We start from the raw sequence: 22,497 nt of genomic DNA, 5'->3' as shown, positions 1-22,497 counted from the left end.
TTTTTTAAACGTCTTACTCAATTTAGCGTTGTAATAAAGGTACTGGTCTAAAGTATTAGAAAAAATAAAACTTTGATAAATAACAAAACAAAAAGGATACATACTTTATAATAAACTGAATTTATTAGATCTGTAGCAATTTAGCTTAAGATTTTTTTTCTTGAACTTAAAACATTAAATTTCGCATTTATACAATACCTCTAATTAACTTTTATAGTTTTTAAAAATTTTCAATCTTGCATAAAAATTTTTATTACACGATGTGTATGCTAAGTTTATAAAACTTTAAATATATTTTTCTTTATTACTTAGTTTTTACACTAAAAACAAGTTGCCTGAAATTAGTTAGTTAATTTTTTTTAAAGTATTGTATGGTAGTGTATAAAGTTTTCTGTTGCATTAGTTTCTTTAATTACTTTTAGTTTGTTATTTATTTAAAGTTTAATATATACAATAACAATCGATAAAACTTTCTAGCAGATTATGAAAACGTATATAGCCCACTTGCTTTTATAGCCTACATTAAACAAATGTTTGCTTTAAATCATTTTACTTTTACTGACCATTTTTGTTTGCCAAACCTTGACCGAGAAAAAATACAATAATTTTTGAAGGTTGCGCATTTATATAACTTTGAATTACTAATATTTGCACTATAACAAAATTAAAACATAACACTTATGTAAAGTAAAGCACTGATTTAATTTTTACTGAAATCTTTGCAAACTAAGATTCTTTTTTTTTGCAACAATTTCTTTTTTTTTTTATCGATTCTTAAATAAATTTAGCCAGCAACATTTAATTGATTAATAATATTAATAATATGATTTTCATTTGACACTCTTATTTACTTAACTGTCTAATCGTATGCGTTTAAAAGGTGTGAAAACAAAAATAATCTTTTAAACCTCAAATAAAAATTCAACGCTTAACTAAACATACACTAAACTCATCAAGCAGCATATATGGTAAACCAAAATTTTAATACTGTGACCTCAGCCTTGTTGTTTGTTGACAAACAATTGTTGCTTGCATTGTTTGCATATTAACGCAATCTGTTACATAAATTGTTGCAGCACGTGATGCAACATATTGATTTGCAGACGGTTTTTAACTTATTTTTTTAGTTTTATTTTGTATCGAATATCTAAACAGTGTGTGGCTTATTCAAAAAAAAACTCTTTACTGATTTGCTTACCATTGCAATATTTTCCAAATCATTGCGAAGCTAACATTAAAAAAAAAACAAAGAAACTAACCAAAGAAATACGTAAGAAACTTAAAACAAAGTTCTAATCAAAATTAGTAATTGACTTGTCTTAACAATAGAAAAACAAATTGCATGATATGTGAAATAAAAGCTTATTTAAAAAGTTCCAATTAAAATAATTTAGCTCAATCTTAATCAAAAACAAATTGTGTTTTTGAAAACAAACTAACAACCGACGTGAACCATTATTTTATAATTTGATGAAAAAATAAACAATTATAAAATTGCGGTTTTTTTAATGTTCTAAAAATGATAACATTATGTGTTTTCATCAAAAGTTTATAAAATTAAAATTGAAATCCTACGAGTTGTAAAGATAGTCAAAAGTACTTTTTTAAACACTTTTGATTGGCTAATTTTTATTAAAAAGCTCCATTTTTCAAATTGTGCAGCTTATGTAGTTGTGAAATTTTTGAAAAGTTTATACATTTTTTCGACAAAAAATTATAAAACTACGTCATTTTGACGTTGCTCTTTAAAAATTATGACTTAAAATTTATTTTATATCAAAAATCATCTACATTGATATGAATTCTGGTAAAATATTTTAAAAGAAAACCATATTAAGTCCTTTTTTTATTTTGCTTTTTTTAAGGGAGTTGCACAGGAAACAGAAAAACATGCCACTGGATAAGAACCAAAACCGTAAAGTTTTTAAATTCGTAAAAATAGTTGTTAATGAAATTAATAAGTTATAAGCACGTGCAGTTTTAAATTAACAGCAGTTTGTATAAAGTTGATTAATGTTTAAAAATATTATGATAATAATACATTACTGAATAAATTTTAAGTTTGTTACTAGCACCAAGTAACAGCTAATCTATCTTTTATTTAAAAAGAAAATATAATAAACTCTAATAATATACAAAAGACCTTGAATGTAGAAATATGATTTAGACTTTGACTTTTGTATTTAAACATGCTGTAAGTACTACAAGTAAAGTTCATATAGCATAAAGTTTTTGAATAAGAAAATTTTTTATATAACATTTTGTGGTATTTTGAGTTATAACTGAACTAACGATTTAAAATTGAAAAAAAAAATAAACCTGGGAACATTTGAATTTGCAATTAACTTTGGATTGAATTAAGTTTTTTATACCCTTTCAACTTTTATTTTTATTTCTAGTATAAATAGTTTATAATTTCGTCACGAAGCATTTAGTAAGTAAAATAATTCTTGTTAGGTACTCTACGGCTTTAACAATTTCTAGCGGTTTTAAAACGGATGTAGGCAGTTTTTGTAAAAAAAAAGAGCCATAATATTAAAAAGAAGGTATTTAAAAACGAGCGGTATTCTGTTGTAGTATAGCTAAATTGTCAACTGATATATGTTGTAAATAAACAAAAGTTTGCTCCACATAAATTTATTTTATACAAGTTAAAAAGCGTAACAAAACTTTATAACTAAGCTATCTGAAGTAAATAGTAAACTGTAGTTTGAAAATTTTTCACAATTTTAGTTTGTTTAATAGTAGTACATTTTCTTTTAGAACCTTAATTGCAATTTTGTTAAAAGTTTCTTTATACAAACAGGCTTCGAAAAGCTTTAAGAGTATTATGGCAGCATAAAGAACATATAATTCAAAACTTCTAACTGTTTTCAAGTTTTAAATTAAAACTAGTGCAGAACAATAAAGTGAACATCTTTTTCATTGTACGATTTTTTTTACACTTTTTTAATGGATTTTATTGTTTATAATCTTAAATATTTCAAATTTAAAAAGACACCAACAAAACAACTACAAAAAACAAAACTTCTGATTGAAAAGTTATTATTGAGTACTCGATCTACTTAATTTTTCTTCATTATTCACAAGATCCAGGAAACCAGCTTCAGCATCCTTATTCCGCGCACCGCATTTGTTTAAAATAGTTGTAGTAATCAACAGAAAAATACTATCATAAAGGTAAAATGAGGTGAATTAAAAAACCACTAGTAATATTCGTAAGTAATAATTGAAGTGCCTAATTTCTAGATTTTACAACATAACTATTTTGTATAAGTTTTTTTCTAGCATGTTTTCAGCTAAATCTACGTAACGGGCCGGTAGAAAATAAACCTACTAAAACCCTATTTTTCATAGCATAATTATAAGTCTAATATTTAATCTCGAAAATTTCTAAAACGATAATTTTATAAATATGTAAAAATCAGTTTTGCATTTATAGAATTTTTTTGGTAAAAGTTTAAATGTTTAAATTAAATAACTAGATTGAATTATTTTTGAAAAAGCTTATAAAACAGCGTGTTACACAACATTATAGAAAGTATTTGTGGTCCGACAATGACAATTTGTAATTTAAAACTTTTACGAATACCACAGCTAAATGTGTTGTTTATACTTCGAGGCTTTACGTCTGCGGTTAACATAATAAAGTTTGGATTAATAAATATAACGAACTGTTTTGTTTACAAATGAAAACAAAATAACTAACAAATATTATATTTTTACAAATAAAAAAGACCTTGAAGTTTGAAATATGTTTTAAACCTTGATATTTATTTATACATGATGTATTAATTGTTATACAACATAAAGTAAAGTTTATAGTCATTTAAAGTGCAGATCTCTCTGCAAAGTAAAACTTGCAATAAACTTCCTAGAATTGTTAAAAACTTCAACTTATAACGCTCATGAACTGTTTTCTATTTTGATAATGTACCCGATTTGAGCTTGGTTGTTTGCTAAAAAGTAAGAATTTTTGAACATTACTGTAACTGTTTGTATAAATATTGTTTTTAATCTTTCAAGCTTACGAAACAGTTTTTAGTTAAACAAAAAATAGCAGGAGTTAATACACCTTAAACGCCAAAAATTTAATACAATACTAAATATTTTACGCTTGGTATTTTAAACGCCACAAAGAATTTATAGCTGTTTAAAATATGTAAAATGTTTGCGCTTCATAGATAAATACGCAAAGATTACAATAAAAGTTTTAAAACTTGCAAGTTTTTCATATAAACATAAACGGTATGTAATGTTGCTACACAATTTTATAGCATTACAAATGAGTGTTTTTATTTTTAAACAAAACTAGTGATTATATTTATATAATACGTTGTGTATCAAGTACTATCTATCAATAGCTATTAACCTTTTAAAATTGCTAGTAGGTATAGCTTATGCTGATACTTAAGTAGAAGTTACTGTAAAGTTAATTTTAATGTAAAAAATTAAAATATATCAGCAATATATTTACTAGTTTTGTAATAGACACCTTAAGGCTCAAATAAACGGTACTACTTAGAAATCTATTTATAAAAAAACAAAAGTGGAATAACCAAGTAGGTTCGAAACTTGATAAAAAGTTTTTGACAACCTATTGTACTAAATACTAATATGATGCAATTTTTTACATAAAGTCTAAGAATTGGTTCAAAGCTTTAGTAAAGAGTATGAAATTGTTATGACATAGACACTGTATATATTCAATAAAGTATTGTATAAACATTTTTTAGTTAAAGGTAGTATTTTGCGTGATATGACCCTTAGTTTAATTTCAATTTGCAAGACTAACGAAAAAATCTAGAGGGAAGAGATAACTAAATAAACAGTGTAGAAAGGAATTTATTTGTAAAGTAACTCATAAATGTTTGGTAGAATTAAAGCTGTATGTTTTAGATAACTAATTTGTTTTAACTTATAAAAACCTAAAAATTTAGTTGTTTGATCAATACAAATAAAAATATTAGTGTTATTTTAAATAAACTATTAATAATAATAAAACACTTGCATTAGATTAAATTTATAGTCGAAGACTAATTTTTCTAACTGGTTTATAGTTACTACCGTAACATGTAAAAAACTTGTACTAGTTTGTTTGTCATAAAAATAAAATGATTTAAATAAGTAATTTTCGTTAAAGTAAATAAAATAAATAAATTTAGATATATTTAATGCTTGTTTAAAAAAACGTATAGTATTTTGAAGCTGATATTCATAGCTTTTCTTAAAGTTTTTTACATGTTTTTCATTTTCAAACTTGAACAATTTAACGTTGAAACTTACGGGTTCGTATAATTCTTTTAAATTACATAGTTTAACAAATACAATTTTTAAAAGTATTACTTTTCAAAAAGTGTAAGTGAGTAGTTTCTTACAAACTTTTTCAAATCACTTTTTATGCTTGGTTAAAACAGATTTTTATTTTATTTATCAAGTTTATTAACATACTTCAATTTATATATTATACAACTTTTTTTTTTTTAATTTTCTTTAAACAGCTTTAGTTTAAAGTTTTTAAGGAAAGTATTATAACGAAAACAAAAACTTTACAGTTATTAAAGGAAGTTCTTGAACTACCGATAGAATTTTTAGTTAAGGTTGAAGTAAAATATCTTACTTCGAATCCTAAAAATAATTATTAAACCTACAATTGATTTTAAAATGTTTTTTAGTAGATCTTAACACAAGTTATACAAATAGTACGATCGATTTATTTATAGCCACAATAAACTTTTGGATAATTTATAACCCTCAAAACGTTTGAAACAGAAATAGCTTACTTTGTTAAGAATATTCATAATTAGAATTAAGAATAGCATTTTATGAATACTAAAGATAAGAATTAAAGTAAATAAAACTCAAGTAATTCTTGTTTAGCTTTTGGTAAAACTTGCAAATCGATTGTCTACTACTATATCAAAAATTATACTTTTTAAAGTTTCTATAGCTTAAGGTTATTTATTTTTTAAGTTGGTTGTAACTTATAAATATGTAAAATTTTAATACTCAAAATATTTTTTACTGTAAATTATGCTTTATTGAAATATTTACATAATTAAATATGCATTCGTTATAACAAGTTAATTCTGTTTGTTTAATTTTTTGGTTTTTATTACTTAACTTAAATAAGTAACATTTATTGAAAATTATTTGAAAGACTTAAATTAAGTAAAATTTATAGTAGAATGATAGTGTTATTTATTGGTTTGTAATTTTTACTGTATGCTATTTAAAATTAAAACTAATACTAATTCATTTCTCATAAAGTTTAAATAAACTTAGTTAATTTTAGAACAAAATACCTTGATATAAGTACTTTTACATCACAGTAATCCAAAAAAAAAGTTATTAATATAAAATAAGTAAAGCACTTTACAAATTATTTACTTGGCTTTTCTTAAAGATTTTGAAATATTTTCTTTTTTTAGGTTTAACTAAATACTACAGAAAAATTTATTTGTTTTTTATGGGTTTAGTAATTACTTAAAATAACAAATCTTAACAGATTATATCTAGCATACAATATTTTCTAGCAACTATGAAATAGTTTAGAATAGTTTTAATTTAGATTGAAATTTTAATTTAAAAAAACGAAAGTGAGTATTTCAATACAAAAATTTTTCAAAAACGTTTTTTTTTTTATTAAGTATAAAATTTAATTGTTTATACAATCTTAAGTTTATTAAGATAGTGCACCATAGTTAAAGTAAACTGTAAACTTTTACAAACAAAGTTTTGTTTAAAAAGTATAGGAAAAGTAATATTTTTTATGTCAATTGGTTCACAAAACTACTAAAGGAATTATCTAAACTTTTGATAACAATTTTATTGGTTAAAGTTAAGTTAAAGTGCCTGACTCGTAGTTCTAAGAAGTGTTTATTAAACTTACAGTTGTTTAAACATAACTTTCTAGATCGTTTTAAGGTCAATGGTCTTCACGGTAATGATTTATGTGCACCCTAATATAAAAACTCTTCTAAAGTGCAGTAACTATTAAAAAAAGTTCCTGGTAATTCCAGTGGAAATTTCAAAACATCTTTTTTGTGCCTCAGAACTTTTACTTTATGCTCTTTGTCATATGACCCAGAATATCAACCCAAAAAAATGTCTGTGCACACTGTGAAACCGGTGTTCTAGGTTGTATAAACATTACAACCGAGTTTGTTTTAGCCTATGTAAATTTTAAGTTTTTTTTTTAGTTTTAAAACACTTGAAAAACGTAGCTTATTTTTTTCGTGTTTTTTCAAATTACACTGTTAGTTGTAGAAAAAAAAACTTTGATTTTTTCAACAAGCATAACAAAATATAAATGTACAGGATACAAAAAGTTTTTTTATGTATACTTTGATTTTTTTAAGATTTCGTTTAAATTTTACAAAACTTTTAAACTTAAATAAATTAAACCTAAATTAAGATTTTTTATTTTAAAAGGTATTATTTTTATTTTGATAACTTACTTTTACGAACTTCTTTTTTGCTGAATACTTTAATTAGTATGTTTCGTGCATTTTTTACATAATAGTTATTAGTAGCTGTAAACATTAAAGTCAAAAAGTATAAAAATTTATTGTGTACTTAAATACTTTTTAAAAAGTGTTTAAAACGAACAATAATGAACTTAAAACTACTTACTTAAAGACTTAACAATTTGTTTTTTGTTCGATTATTCGATGCACAGGAAAGCAATATTTTAAAACTAGTTTCGATATTGGGCTTTTAAATGTCTGAGAAGCAGTTTTTAATTATTTTTTACAAAGTAAAATATTGTGTTGCAAGTGCTTGGTTGTTTTAATGAATAAGAAACTGTCAAACACACGTAAGTATTACTTAGTGTTGAGTAAATTTGTGTTCACAAGTTTTATGATATTTTACGTTAATATGAAACGTTAAGTTTTTAATTTGAAGTTAATCCTTTAGTTCAAATCACAATGTGTCTAATTAAAAATTTTAGTCCTTAACAAGATTTCTTAGTAAAAAAAAATATACATGCTTTTTTTCATATAATAATTGTAGAATTAAATGAAAATTATATGTTTAGTTATTGTGTAAATTAGAGTTTAAATTGTTGAAAGTATTAAAATTTTATGAAGCGTATTCAAAACAACTTAAAAAATAAAACATTTTGTTCTTTTCGTTAGTACTTTTTTAATAAGCTAAAGATTCAAGAAATAGTACAATTGCTGTGAAATTATGTTTTAAAAACAGGTCTTCTTTAGATTCTGAAAAAAAATTGAAATATATTTTAAATAAAAACATAACAATATTAAAACGAACTTTGAAAAATTTTTGAAATCAATTCTCATTTACTATAGAAAATCTTTAACATTTACAAAATTGTAGTTGCAAATAAATAGTACAAGCGTTGTTCATCTTACTACGACTTAACAACGATACTTCGGTTACTGAAGTAAGAAAACTGCATTATTTTTTTTTATTATAAGGTAGTGTGCAGGTTAAGTAGGCACATTAAACGCATTTTAAAAATTCAAAATAAACTGGCAGACTACTATCTTTTAACTTCATGTATATTTGCTTTTAAAGTTGTTTCGAACGGTCAGTAGAATTTATTATAAATGTTTTTTTGCATAAGTTTAATTAGTCTTAATATTAGTAACAATACGTTACTAACAAATAATTTTATTGAAACTTATTCTTACTTTAACAATACAGACTAGTAGTCCTGAAATTGATAAAATTAAGTTCATTTATATAAAAGTATTAAATAATGGAAAAACAAAAAAATTATTTACTAGTGCTTATTTAACGCTAACAGTAGAAATAAATTGTAGTGTTTTTATATTTTACTCATAAAAAAGTCATAACATACGTGTTAATTTTTACATGACTAAGTATAAGCACTAGTGTATATTTCGTTTTTTAATTTATTAATTTCAGTCTACACTGCAAATATTGTTTTTAAACATTATTTTTTTTAGTTTGAAAAGTATATTTAAGTTTAAATGGATTAAAATGTTTTTTGATATATGTAAAAAACATATATTTCAATTCGGAAAGTTCTAAATGTTTTTAATGTATCATCTGAAAAGACTTGAGGATTTTTTTGTAGTAAAAGAAAACATTTAAGAGTCAGTATTTTACGTTGACATATTTGTCTTAGACAAACTACACCCTTGTTGTGCCAAATGTCGTACAAAATTTTATTTAAATGTTCTTATGTTTTTTAAATAATCATTTGCTAAAAAATTGAAATAAGTTTTATACTTTTATGGAATGTCAAAGAGAAAAGTTTAAACAAAAACTAGAACATAGCACATCGTTATATAAAGTTTAAAATTAACTCATTATTCTTCAACTATCATCACAACTTTAGAAAAAAAAGAAATAAACACAGCAATCTAGTAAAAGCCAAGTTTGAAAAGTTGTAAACTTGTGCAGGCGGCATAGTAAATATAAAAACATTTCTAAATAAGTTTTAGAAGTATTTATCTAGCTTGTACTATTTATTTAGTTTATAAAATTTTCTAAAACTATAAAATACGTTTATAGTTTAAAAAAAAAACACACTTATTAGCAATTATTATCACCCAGCTAGTACTTTGTTATTACAAAAGTTTTTGAGGAGTTATAACAAAAAAGTGCGTAAAATGTCTGACACAAGATCTATTCAAGTATACTTTTCACTTTTCGGTAAATCTATGCCTCTAGAAACCCTGTCTAGCAGCAAGATAAAACAGTGCTGTGTTGAAGCAATTTTAGGAAGAATGGAGAATATTAGTCCTTTAGCTTGGAAAAAATTTGGTTAGGGAAAATGCACTTTTTATTTCGTACAGTTTTTATAACGACAAGTTTATCTAAGACGAGTAATTTGGCATAATTTTTGTTGGTTTTGATAATCAACAATTATTGTTTAAAATTATATTTAATGAAGACTTTGTACAAAGATGTGATTTTCATACAACTAAAGATGTTGAAAATTACTGTATCCTTTTAAAATAAAATCTTGTATATATATGTTTTGAAGTTGAAATGAGCTTTAGCATAGTTTTAAATTGTATGTAAGAAAAACTACTATTTCTTTTACGCATGAATTTTTTAAAACCTTAAGTTTTAGTATAATGTGTCTTGCTTTACAGACAACAAACAAATCTAAAGTAAAATTAAGCTTTATTAACCTTTTTGATGTACATATTAAAATAGTTGTGTTTTCAGAGCAAGAATTTGGAAAGATAGTTGCTATTTTGTCAGACAAACAGCTTGATTTAGAAAAGAGTTTGATCGACTACAATATACAGAATGGGACCGTGATCCAATTTTGGCAAAAACGTGGTACTAAACACAACCATGTCTTTGCCGAGGAAGACCCAGAATTTGGAGACAGGTTTTTTGCTTTTCAAATTAACAATTGGACCACAGTTGGTGACATCAAAAAACTTGTCCAAGACAAATCAGGTTGGTAGATTTTGTTTTACATTCAAAAGGCATACCTTTTTCGTATAAATCTTATTTGTAGTTTAAGTTTATTTACGCTTAAAAAATGATTTATGCTGTTTAAACATCTCAAAAAGAAAAACTTTGAAATGTATAAAAATAACACTTTAAAAAATAACAAACACATTTTTACAATTTGTAAACAAAAACGCTTTTTAAGGCGTCCAAAAGGAGAATATCAAACTGAAGCTGGACGAAGAAGTTTTGGGAGATGACAGCAAGAAGCTGTCGATTTTGAAGCCAGACTACAACGGATCGACCGTCCAGTTCAGCTTGAAGCAGATGGAAGTCGTGATGAAAATATTGGCGCGAGAAATTCAGGGTGACAAGGTTTTCGAGCTGGAAGTTGGGAGAGAAGCTATGGTAGGTGTCGTCCAAGAGATGGTTGCGGATAAAATAGGTTTGTCAGTACAGGAATGTTTCAACAGTTTGTAGTTGAGTAATGAACATTTTGTTTTATAACTGTTTCGATGTAAATATCTACCATTAATCATTTAAGGCTAATGCTTAAACATTTATAAAATAAAAATAACTTGTTGACAAGCACAGCAGTAATAAATTCATCAAAAAATGCTAGAAAAGACCAAGTTTATTTAATAAGAGATTTTTAATGTATAAAAGTTTGTAGCAATACACCATAATTTATTTTTATAAGTTTTAATCATAACTGTTTATGGTTTTTATTAAAAGCAACATGTGTTATCATTATTTTCTCCAGTGTTTAATTTATACTATTTTTAAATAAAAGTTATACATTGAAAAACTTACAGTCTCAAATCAACAATGTTCTTTAATAGCCATCGTTTTTAAACATAGATGAACACTTTGTACACAATATTTTTTTATTAAATTTAACGCTACATGTGCGGTTTGCCATATCAATAAAAACCGTCATCTAGCCGATAGCTTTGCCGTTTTAAAAAATCGTTTCACCCAAGTTTTTTTAAAAGACCCACCATCACGCTCCAATTAACAGGTGTGCGACCGGGTCACCTCGCCTTGCAGTTCAACGGAGCTCTTCTGTCCGATCCGAACGTGCTTCTGTCTGAAGCCGGTGTGACCGACGGCAGCACTGTGATGTTTCAAAAACGACTCGGAGGTCAACCTGATTTTGGTCGCAATCGACCAGAAACTAACGAACCTGAAACAGGTTCTAACAATTACGGTTTTGAAAAGCGTTTTTAACTTCAGTTTATGTCCGCTTTAATTCTCACTTTTTTAAGTATGCGCTTGTGAACCGACAAGCTCTATGTTCAAAATTCTATTTCTTTAGTAGTTTCTTCTATTTTGTGTTCCACGTGAATACTCAAGCGGAAGATTTGCATAAACTGTAGTGTCTTTTTAGAATGATGTTTTTTTTACAGTTTGCCTAATAAAACGTTTTAAATGCTATAGATGTTTGATCGTTAAACTAACGAGTCTTTATTAACTTTCATAAAAAATGTTTATTAAGCTTTACGGAAATATTTTACACCACGAAAAAAAAATTTAAACAAATTAAAAATCTATATATGAACTTAGTAATCTTTTTTTCACTCTACTAAACTTTTTACTAAAATGTTTAGTTGAAAAAAAAAAAGAAAGGTGTTCAAATCAGTAAAATAAAATTCATACTTTAGCTGTTTGAATAGCGAATTTTAAATAAGAAAAGTAAACTAACAAAACAAATTTTAACAGATGAAATATATAAAACCTGTAAGCTTTTTTATCAAATGTTAACTAGTAAGATGTTAAACAAGCTTTTATTTTTATCTGTAACGTCTAATGCATACATTAAGTACAAGGCTGTATTCACTGTATAAGCTTTTTATTCATGTATAACATATTTCTATATCTGTTTAAGAAAAACTCGTGAATTTGTTTCTCTTTTTGAATATAAACCACAAATTTAAATGATTTGTTCGCCAATATATTAGACTGCGCTACAAAGCTATGGTTTACGTGATTAATATACTTTAAAATGTTTGTTGACATATGTTTGGTACACTATGATTTCAATAACTGATACAAATTAGCACAATATAAAACAAAAATTAGTCTTTGATGGCAGTTTGTTTAGGTGGAACTCTTCGTATAATATCAAAAAATACTTTATTAATCTTTAAAAAATAAATAAAACGTTGAAATTTTAGAAAAAAAAAGTTTGTAATTTAAAAAAATTTTAATGCTAAATTTAAAAATATATATGTTAACATATTGCAAGTAAGCTAACTAAGTTTAAAAAACTTTACAGATAAATTGATGTTATCAAAAAAAAAAGTAGTACTTCAATTTTAATTAATTTTTAATAAAAAATTATATTGTTAATTAGAGAAAGTATTAAGTATTATATTAAATTGTAAATCAAAGTTGAATAAAAAATTTAAACAGTTTATTAAGCAAAACTTACAAACTATTACAACTATACTGATATGTCTAGTAAAATAAATTATAAAATTAAAATAATTTAAATTATTGCTAAGATTCTAATTTTTACCGGTCAAATAAACACATCTTATGAAAAAAACACTTTAACATTGTTTGTGTAAAGTATCAAAAAAATAGCTTAGCTATCTTTATATAAAAATATTGTTAAACATTTAGTAGTTGAAAGCTAAATTGAGAAAATAACAAATGAACTTCAAAAAAAAATTTCAAAAAAAGAAACAAAATTTCTCACACGAAAAAGTTTGACCGTTGTGCAGAAATTTTTTTTTCCTGATTTTACCAACTAATTGGCAACCAAGTATACTTATGAAAACTAAATTTACTTGACAATTAAAACTTAAAATTAAAGTGTTTATGAAATCTCTGTTTTCTATTTATTGTAATTAAAAAATTAACTTAAAAAAATATACTGTTATTAAATTCTAACTTTTTAAGCTGCTAAAACTTTGTATCAGGAACAACATTTTAGTATTAATAATATAAAAATTAACTACAAAATAATAGTTCTCTAACTTTCAAATTAAAACTTATACTTAATTTAAAAAACACAAATACTCTATCTTACTCTAAATAAAACAAAAATATTAAGGCCATAGGGGGGGTCCACTTTGTTTTTTACAACTTGATCTTATTTTGTAGAATTTAATCTGAGCTATCAGACACTTTTAACCGCTTAAAAAAACTCAAAGTAACTTTTGAGATATAAGCGATCAAAGAAAGGGCGTTCAATAGGTTCCTTATGGAAGGCGAAAACTAAAAATGCGAAAAAAGACTATTTCACTAAAAATCTATCTCCTCCTTCATTTTTTGAGTAATCTTTCTCAAATTTTTACAGAATGTGTATCATTAAACTTTAAAGAGATCTATTGTAGGAATTTTTTTAATTTTGAGTAAAAAAAAAATTATTGTCAAAAAACTACCTTTTTTTTTAGATTTTTGTGGATAAAATTTTTATTTTTCAAAATTTCAAAAATTCCAACATTCAGATTCTTCAAAATATTAAAAGGAACATTTCCTGAAAATTTGAAGTCTCTAGGTCAAAAAATGAAGGAGGAGATAGGTTTTTAGTGAATTTTAAAATTTCCGAGAAAATTGACCCTGAAAAATTTGTGGTTTATACGTTTATATTTGAAAATTTTTACAAAAAGTTTAATATCTCAAAAGTTAAATGATATTTTTAAATTCTATAAAAACTGGCTTATAGTTTGTACTTTAAGCTTTCATATAAAAGCCAAAATTAATTTTAGTAAAAAAAAATGTTGGACCCCCCCCCCCCCCTATGGCCTTAATAATAAACTTAAAGTTGTTTTTGATTCGTACTCTATTAAATAGAACATTTAAAAATATTAAGTCAAAAATTTTATATTCAAAAAATACAGTTTAAAACACTATAAAACTAAAATAAACACTACCATAACATAAAAAAAAACCTAAGCAATTATCAAATCAACTTTGTTTAAAAAAGCAGCGTCAAAACAAAAGTCAAAGTAAAATACAACGTTTTGTTTTTGAACAAATTGCAAGAAGCGTTGCAGAGATCATGTTTGCAGCAAACGAGCACTTCTCCGTTCGCGTTTTCTTTAGGCTCTTGGCACGCGTGCTCGTTCCAACAGTGCTTGACCACAGCCCCGTTCTGATTGGTGGATAACTTACCGCAAGCCGTACTGATTGGGCAGCTCATCTGTCGCGGATGGGTGCACCTCCTGTCTTCTTCGTCGACTCCATGGAGCAGCTGCTGGCCGTTAACTTTGAGCAGCGGGAAGTTGCAGCTGTAGCATTTCAGGCTCAGCGCGCTTTGAAAAGCGCTGAGAATTACAAGGGACATTATAATGAGCTTCATTTTGTTATCTGATGATAGAGTAAGGTTCTTGTAAATAACTATCTTGTAAATGTATTAATTTATACTTAGTCATACTAGATTTTAATTTTTTAACTAACTTAATTTTCATGTTTTAAAGCCAATGAATTTAAGACATTTTATGGAATAGTTAATTCTAAGTCTACATTACTTAAGTTTTTATACCTTATTGTATTTTTGATGAACGACTAAATAACTGTTGTGTTTCTCTTAACAAGTATTTACCATTTTGCTCAATTAAATAAAGTAAGATAAAAACAAATAAGGTAAATAAGATCTATCAATGTTTCGAAATCTGAACTTAAAGTATTGATCATCTATTGATCTTAATAAGTGTTATACATGGCTTAATTTACAAAAGTATTTTGTACAGGTACTTTTAAACACCAAACAATTTTTAAAAACTGCATAAATTTTCAATTTCAAAAGAACTAGAAAGCACTTGTAGAACAAAGTAAAATAGAAACTTTTTTATTGTTTTTGTGTTTTATAAACATGTCAGTGGAAATTTGACTAAACCAGTGTTTGATTAGTTTGCAAGATGGGGGCTAAAAAACGAACATAAGATAATAAACTTAAGTATCAAAAACAAACAGAGCAGGAATTATATAAAAAGATAAGTAGAAAATAAGGAGTATGTTGATTGGAATTTTAGTTTATGAAGCTAAATACTTTAAAAGACAGTTTACATAGAATAAAGGTCTCAGTTGAAAATATAAAGTATAATAATTGGATAAACAATTTGCAACACTGAGGTTGAAAAAAAGAAGAAATTAAATAATAACTTGTTTGGAAAGTTAAAACTAGACTAAAAATGAAAATCTTGTAACATTGGGTGAGCAATCAATGAGGCACACAGTAAACCCTATTGAAAGAAGTCAGAAAGCTAGGAACATAGAGCTAAGTGGGGTGAACAAAAATACTTTAGTTCTTAGTTGCAAGATTTTAACCAGTTTGGAGCCACACATATCAAAACAAAATTAGCATTCTGGCATCTATGATTCTGTTGTTGTATAACAAATTATACAAAAATTAGGGGTAAAAGGGGAAAAACACTTTTTTTACAAGTTAATCTTAATTTTTAGATTTTTAACTAAGCTATTAGTTGCTTTTTACAGTTTTCTTACTTTTAATTATTTTTTTAAATAGCAGGTTGAAATAATATAGTACAATAGATTCCTTTTGAGATTAGAAAACTAATACTTGAATATATAAATGTCACTAAAAATCTATCTTTTTCTACATATTTTGAGTAAAACATCTCAAATTAAAAAAAAATGGGAATAATAAGAACAATCTGTTGTAAAAAGAAACTATCTAAAGATTATAATATTGTAATTTGTTTTTTATCAAACAATTCAAAGTTCTCGACTTAGTTAGCTTTTAAAAGATTTTTATTTATTATTCATTTTACAGTTTATCATCAACAAACAATGTTTCACTCCTATACTTGCATATAGGAGATCCTCAGTTGTTGTAAACAGGTCTGAAAAAAATTTTTTGAACAAAATAAATGGAAGTAAAACAAAAATAAAATCTAATGGTTTTACAACAAAAATAAATCTTAAATATACTAAATTTCAGTAAAAATTTAATGCTTATGTTACGCTTTTAAGAATTTTGATGGTAATATAGACTAGAAAAAAAATTTAATGTTATAAACAGCAAAATAGTAAAACATGACTCACATTGAAGTTAGTTGCCAAAAACAGAAATAGAATAATAAACACAAAATTTGCAATTGATAATGTTATAAACAGATTGTTGAAATTTAAAGAACAAAATTTCTAACTTAGATTTATCAATCTATATTATTGTTTAAATTAATGCACAATTTGAATTAATATATTTTAGCTACAAATTGAGAAAACTTTTTGTTAAATTGCCTTATTGGATAAAGATGATGTAATCAAAAGTTTTAATTTGGTATTGTATTTTAGTGTAAAATAAAAATTTTTCTAGGGAAATAAAAACTATTTACAATTACAGATAATTTACTTTACTAATTAACGGGTGCTAGTTTAAGTTTCAAAGCAGAGCTTTTGAAAATGTGGACAGTTTGCAAATAGTTCGTACCTCTTATTTAAGTTGACTTTTTTCTTAGCATTGGCTATCTCTCTATTTTTTCTAAAGCACCGGTTTTGCAGATGTTATGTATACTTTTAATTTTACTGATGTGGTGGAGGACGCTCCATTTTATGTTGTTAGTGATTTTGTTATGTTTCAAATGCCAAATGTATTTTGCTAGTTTGGTTCCATTATCTTTATAATTTTTGTAACTGTTATTGTGGCTGTACCATCTATTTTTAAAAGTGTTTCTGGTCGAGCCAATATAATATTTTATCTACTTTTGAGATGTTATCGTAGCTTTTTAAATTACATTTTTTATTAAACAATTGTTATCCAGGGGGTACGAGTTTTTTGATCAGCAGTTGCAGGGTTGGGTATTAGTGGTGAACTTTGTTCTTTGGTTTTGTTGGTTTTATTTAAAGATTTTATGTTATGTTTTTGTATTATTACCTTAATATTGCTCATATACAGCTGTAAGACAGTTTACAGTTATTTTTGTTTAATATTTTATTTAATGTTTTGTTTTGCTTGCAGTGTTTATTAGTTATCTTGAAAAATTATGTGACAATATTTTTTTTAAGCTCCTAAACTAAAGCTATAATTATAAAATACAAGCCTGTTTTTGAAATACATAAAAATTTTATTTAAAAGTTCATATATTTTAAACTTTGTAAAAAATATTAATACAAAAGTAAGGCAAATTTTATTGTCAATTTTTTTAGGAATTTTAAATTTACTAAAAATCTATCTTTTCATTCAACTTTTGATCCAAAGACCTTAAACATTTAAGAAATATTTATTATATAGTTTAAAATACTATGAATGTTGAATTTTTAAATACTGATAAATGAAAATAACAAAAAAAAAGTGGTTTTTATTAACAATCATGATATTTTTTGAAATTTAATATAGTTTCTGCATTTAATCAATTTATATATTAGTAATGGATATAATATGAAAATTTGAAGAAGATATATTTTTAAATGAGGGAGAAGATATATTTTTAGTGAAATAATAATTTTTTGCTTTCCATTAGAAACCTATTGTCTGGACGAGACGTTAAAAGGTATCCAAGTGGTGTGCGACTCTAAGGGTTTTCTTGTGTACCAGGTCCTACAACCAAATATTTTAAGCAAATTTTTTCTGTCTTTTCTGTCTTTAATAAACAATATTGAGCTCACCAACTTTGGTGCTTATATCTCAAATCTTATTTTGAACTTTGTTAAGCTCTTAAAAATGTCTGATAGCCCAGATAAATCTTTTAAAAATAACATCAAATTTTGAAAAAAAAAGGGATATTAGTACTCTAAAAATAGATTGTTGTAAATTATTTTATATAGGTAATACAATTACTTTTCTCTTACCTTTTTAAAATATTCCAAATTAAGTTCAAAGCTCACTTAAAATGTTGGGTTGACTTAATCCTAAAGCTTACCACCTTGGCTCTAATTGTCAATCTATTTTTGTTTGTAAAATCTTTCAATAAAACAATGTTGCAAAACTGTAAAAAAATTTGTAATCAAGTACAAAATGTACGCACAATTTTGGTTGTTTTCTTTTGATATTCATTATTTATTACCAGGTCTAAATAAACACACTTTATTTTTTTTTTACTGTGATAAAGACAGCTGTAAAGTTTAGTGTCTTTATCACAGTAAAAAAACATCACGTCATTTCAACTTGTAATAACACTTTGGAGTTGAAAATAGATTGATAAATTGAATTGTTTTTTTTTAACTAGTAGAATTTGGCTTTGATGGTACAGTTTAAAAGATAAGTTTTTATTACTGAACATAGTATGTTTTTTTTACCACCAATACTAACAGGTAAGTACTTTAAAAGTTTTTAGAAAACTTAAAGTTAGCTGTTTAAATGTCATTAGAAGTTAAAATGGTATCATGTTCACTAGTAAGAAAAGTACTAAGCTTTACAGGTATAATAAAGTATAATTATTTTGCCCTTGTTTATGTTGGTAGACTTAATGATACATATAAACAATGAATATCAATACAACAAATAATAAATATCTAAACAAAATGAGTGTGGACTTTATGGAGTTAACAACCAAAATTTCTTTGAATAATTGTCGACCATGGGTTTTGATCTTGTAAAATTTAACTCAGAAAGCTTTCAAAACCTTCAGTGGGACCCCTACCCATCCCATCAGGCCACATTTATTACTCTTGCAGAAATTTTGAACTATAACTTTAATGTTTAAAAAATAAAAATTAGTAAAATTAAATTTACAAAAATTCATACATACACAAACTGTAAAACAGTATCATTTGCAATATTAGTATACACATGTTTGTAAGTGTCCTGATTTTTTTAGCTTATTTACTGCTGAATATTCCACCAATGCGTCGCTGATTTGTTTAAAATTTGTAGCGCTAAAGTGCATAAAAAAATTTGAAACTTTTTAAATTATTACAAAACCAGGGACGAAATGATGAGATAACATTAAAAAAGCAAACATTTTGTTAATAAAAAATCTAAAACAACTCTAATGTTTTAAACTTAGATGTATTAAGTTAACTTTAAAAATAAGTAATTTAAGTTATAAAACAGTTAGTTTTTAATAATTTAATTAGTGTTTTTATAAACCACTAAGTATTAATAATTTTTTTAATAGTTACCTATAAAAAACCAAATTTGCGTAAATTTTAAAATAAACAATTAAAAGAAACGTACTTTTGGGTAAAAAAATATAAAATAATCAATAGTGATTAAAATTTTATGTTGAAACTAAGAAAAAAATAAGAAAACCTAAAAACATTATAACTTAATCAGTTTTAATAAAAATAATGGTATTTAGTACATTTTGTATATAAAATAAACAAAAAAACGTCGTTTAAACGTCATATATAGATCAATTTTTTTATGTAAATATCAAAATATTATTAAAAGATGGTTTGATGAGAAGTTTATAGAAAAATTAAGTATAAATAAAATTTCACGTTTTAAGAGACGAGAATACACTTTAAAAACATTTTGAATTCTACTTATAATCCTTTGATACATAAATGACAGAATATTAAATATATGGTCAAAACAGGTTTACCAAAGGAATTAAATCAAGGTTCGAACAATCAAAAACTTTATTTTAAATTCTCATTGGTTGATAACCCGTTTAGTAATGAATTTTATTAATTCTTTGTACTTTAAAACAATATTTTTCATTTGTATTTAGGCTGTTTCATTGAAAAAACTCAGCAAAAACAAAATTTTAAATAAAAAATAACACAAAACGCTTACAAAACATCTTGATTCGAGATTTTTATCTCATATAAACAAAAAATAGTAAGAAAATATTCAAGCAAGTTTTTAATATAAACTCAAAATATTTCTTTTTGGCAAAAATAAACATAAAAGTATAGTTGAAAAAGTTTTAAAATTGTTGAAAAACAAAACTCTAAAAATAATTAAGAGTTAGTTTAATAAATGAGTAAATTTTATGAGATCCATATAGTTTAGAAATAAAATGAGTCTAAGGGGTTGGCGTAGGATTCAAAAAAGTTTATTAATTGTAGGTTAAAATATTAGGCTTATACTTAGGCATAACAGTTTAAATTAAAGTAACTATTACTTTAATTTAGTTTAAGTAAGTCAATTATCTAGTTTGTTTTATGTATTAACTTGTTGTGTGTATTACGTATAATTTTTGTTTTGTTGTTTTGTATTTTTTTAAAAGGCAAGTATTATACTTGATTAAATATGATGATTAAATTAATTTAAATATTAATTTAGTTGTTTTGTTATGTTACCAAAATAGGTACATAATTAATTATGTTATCATATTTTTATTGAATTAGTATTTATGAATAAATTTTAATGCAAAAACTTTTGAAAAATTGTTAAAATTTTCACATTGATAAACGCAAAATGTGCTGCTATATCACAAGCAACATGGACGAGTGGTTAAGGCCGTGTACTTTTGCTCAGAAACACCTGTGTTAGGGTTCAAAGCCCACCACTTCCATATCGTTATTTATTTATATAATTATGTATTATCACATATATTTAAAAAAAATAAATAAAAACCCAATTATTATTTATCTATTACATTCAAAAAGTATCTTTATGAAGTACGCATCCGTGTAAGATAAGGATAAGTTTTTGGGCATAGGGGGGTTAATACCTTTTTTTCAGAATGTGATCTTATTTTATATGATTTTTACCTGCTACAAGATGCTATTTACAGATTTTAAAAACTCAAAACAATTTTTGAGATATAGCCGGTCAAAGTCAGAGGTAACAATAGGTTCTTTATGGGAGGCACAACTAAAACAGCAAATAACTAGAAATCACTAAGAATATATCTTCTCCTAGGTTTTTTGAGATAACTACCTCAAATTTTTTGGAAATGTTCCTTGCAATGTTTAGAAAAGTCTTTTGCAAAAAAAAAATATATATAAAAAAACAAAAAAATTGTTTTATTTTTTGTATATTTTTTTTTAATAATTTTAATAATTCCTTGCACCACTATTTTTAAATATTGCAATGAACATTTCCTAAAAATTTGTGGTAGTAATTTCAAAAATACTAGGAGATATATCTTTAGTGAATTCTAGTTATTTGCTGTTTTAGTTGTGCCTCCCATTGAGGAACCTATTGTTGCCTCCGAATTTGACCGGCTATATCTCAAAAGTTATTTTGAATTTTTAAAGTCTGTAAAAAGCAACTTGTAGCTTATTAAAAACTATACAAAACTAGATCACATTGCGAAAAAAGTGTTTTAACCCCCCTATGCCCCTAAATTTATTTTTACTGGGGGGTTACACTTTTTTTAATGAATAAGTGACCTTTAACTAACCTTTAATTAATATTTATTTCTAAAATAAGTGTTTTAACCCCCCTATGCCCCTAAGTTCTTTCTTACCTTACACGGACGCGTACTTCTTAAAGATACCCTTTAAATATAAAACATATATGTTTTAAAAATTTAGTGAGTATCTTACATGGATGTAACCCCCTGGCCTCAACTGTAATTTCCTTTTGCTTATTTGTTAAAAGAATCATAGTTATATAAATAAACAAAAACATGGAAGTAATTGGCTTTTAACCCTAAAAAAAAAGTTCTTGTGGCAAATTAGATATCTGTTGTTCAAACAATGTTTTAGATCCAAAACAAAGTTATAAAAACAATCAGAGGCCTAAGTTACCCTGTGAACTTTATTTTATACATTTAACCTGAACTTAATTAAAACTAACTATAACTGTAAATATTATAAGCTAATACTTCAAGAAATAATATAAATTAAATCCTAATATATACTTGTTTGCCACTCTTTGAGTCATAAAATCTTCTGTGAGTAACCTTAACCTTCCCGGAGTTTTTTTCAAATCCTTAAATACTTTTAATAAACTATTTAAAAAAATTTCCTGAGGTTTTCTAAAAAATCTTAAAACTTCTTTGAGTTTCCCAGAGTTTAAAAAAATTAAAAATTTTGTGAGTTTCCCTGAGATTTTCTATTTTTTGAAATTTCTCTGAGCTCATTAGTGTGGCAATCCTATATAGATTTTATTACATAAAAGCCAATGTGAATTTGATAATTATCTAGTATGATGTTGCACCAATATCTAACTGAAATTACATTATATTTGATGTATTCTTAACTATAATTTTTGAATAAAAATTTATATTTATAAGTACATAAATTGAGTTATATATCATAAATTGATAAAACTTA

General features: G+C 25.0%; 1 protein-coding gene across 1 annotated transcript; it reads left to right on the top strand.

Annotated features, from left to right (window-relative positions):
• Positions 1-9,608: 9,608 nt before the first annotated feature.
• LOC145843105 (uncharacterized) lies at positions 9,609-11,637 on the top strand. The gene is made up of 4 exons (XM_082950568.1): positions 9,609-9,762; positions 10,174-10,413; positions 10,613-10,852; positions 11,429-11,637. The coding sequence occupies exons 1-4, from the start codon at positions 9,609-9,611 to the stop codon at positions 11,635-11,637; spliced, it is 843 nt and encodes a 280-aa protein (XP_082806694.1).
• The last annotated feature ends 10,860 nt before the right edge of the window (positions 11,638-22,497 follow it).

Source organism: Thalia democratica, chromosome 8 (genome assembly GCF_965202585.1).
Source record: "Thalia democratica chromosome 8, ktThaDemo2.hap1.1, whole genome shotgun sequence".
Taxonomy (NCBI): domain Eukaryota; kingdom Metazoa; phylum Chordata; class Thaliacea; order Salpida; family Salpidae; genus Thalia; species Thalia democratica.
Note: the sequence above shows the minus strand (reverse complement) of the source record. Positions and strands in the feature narration are given on the sequence as shown.

Coding starts and splice junctions, on each gene's coding strand:
- LOC145843105 (XM_082950568.1), top strand. CDS start 9,609: ATGTCTGACACAAGATCTATTCAAGTATACTTTTCACTTTTCGGTAAA. Junction 10,414..10,612: donor ACTTGTCCAAGACAAATCAG/GTTGGTAGATTT, acceptor ACGCTTTTTAAG/GCGTCCAAAAGGAGAATATC. Junction 10,853..11,428: donor GATGGTTGCGGATAAAATAG/GTTTGTCAGTAC, acceptor TCCAATTAACAG/GTGTGCGACCGGGTCACCTC.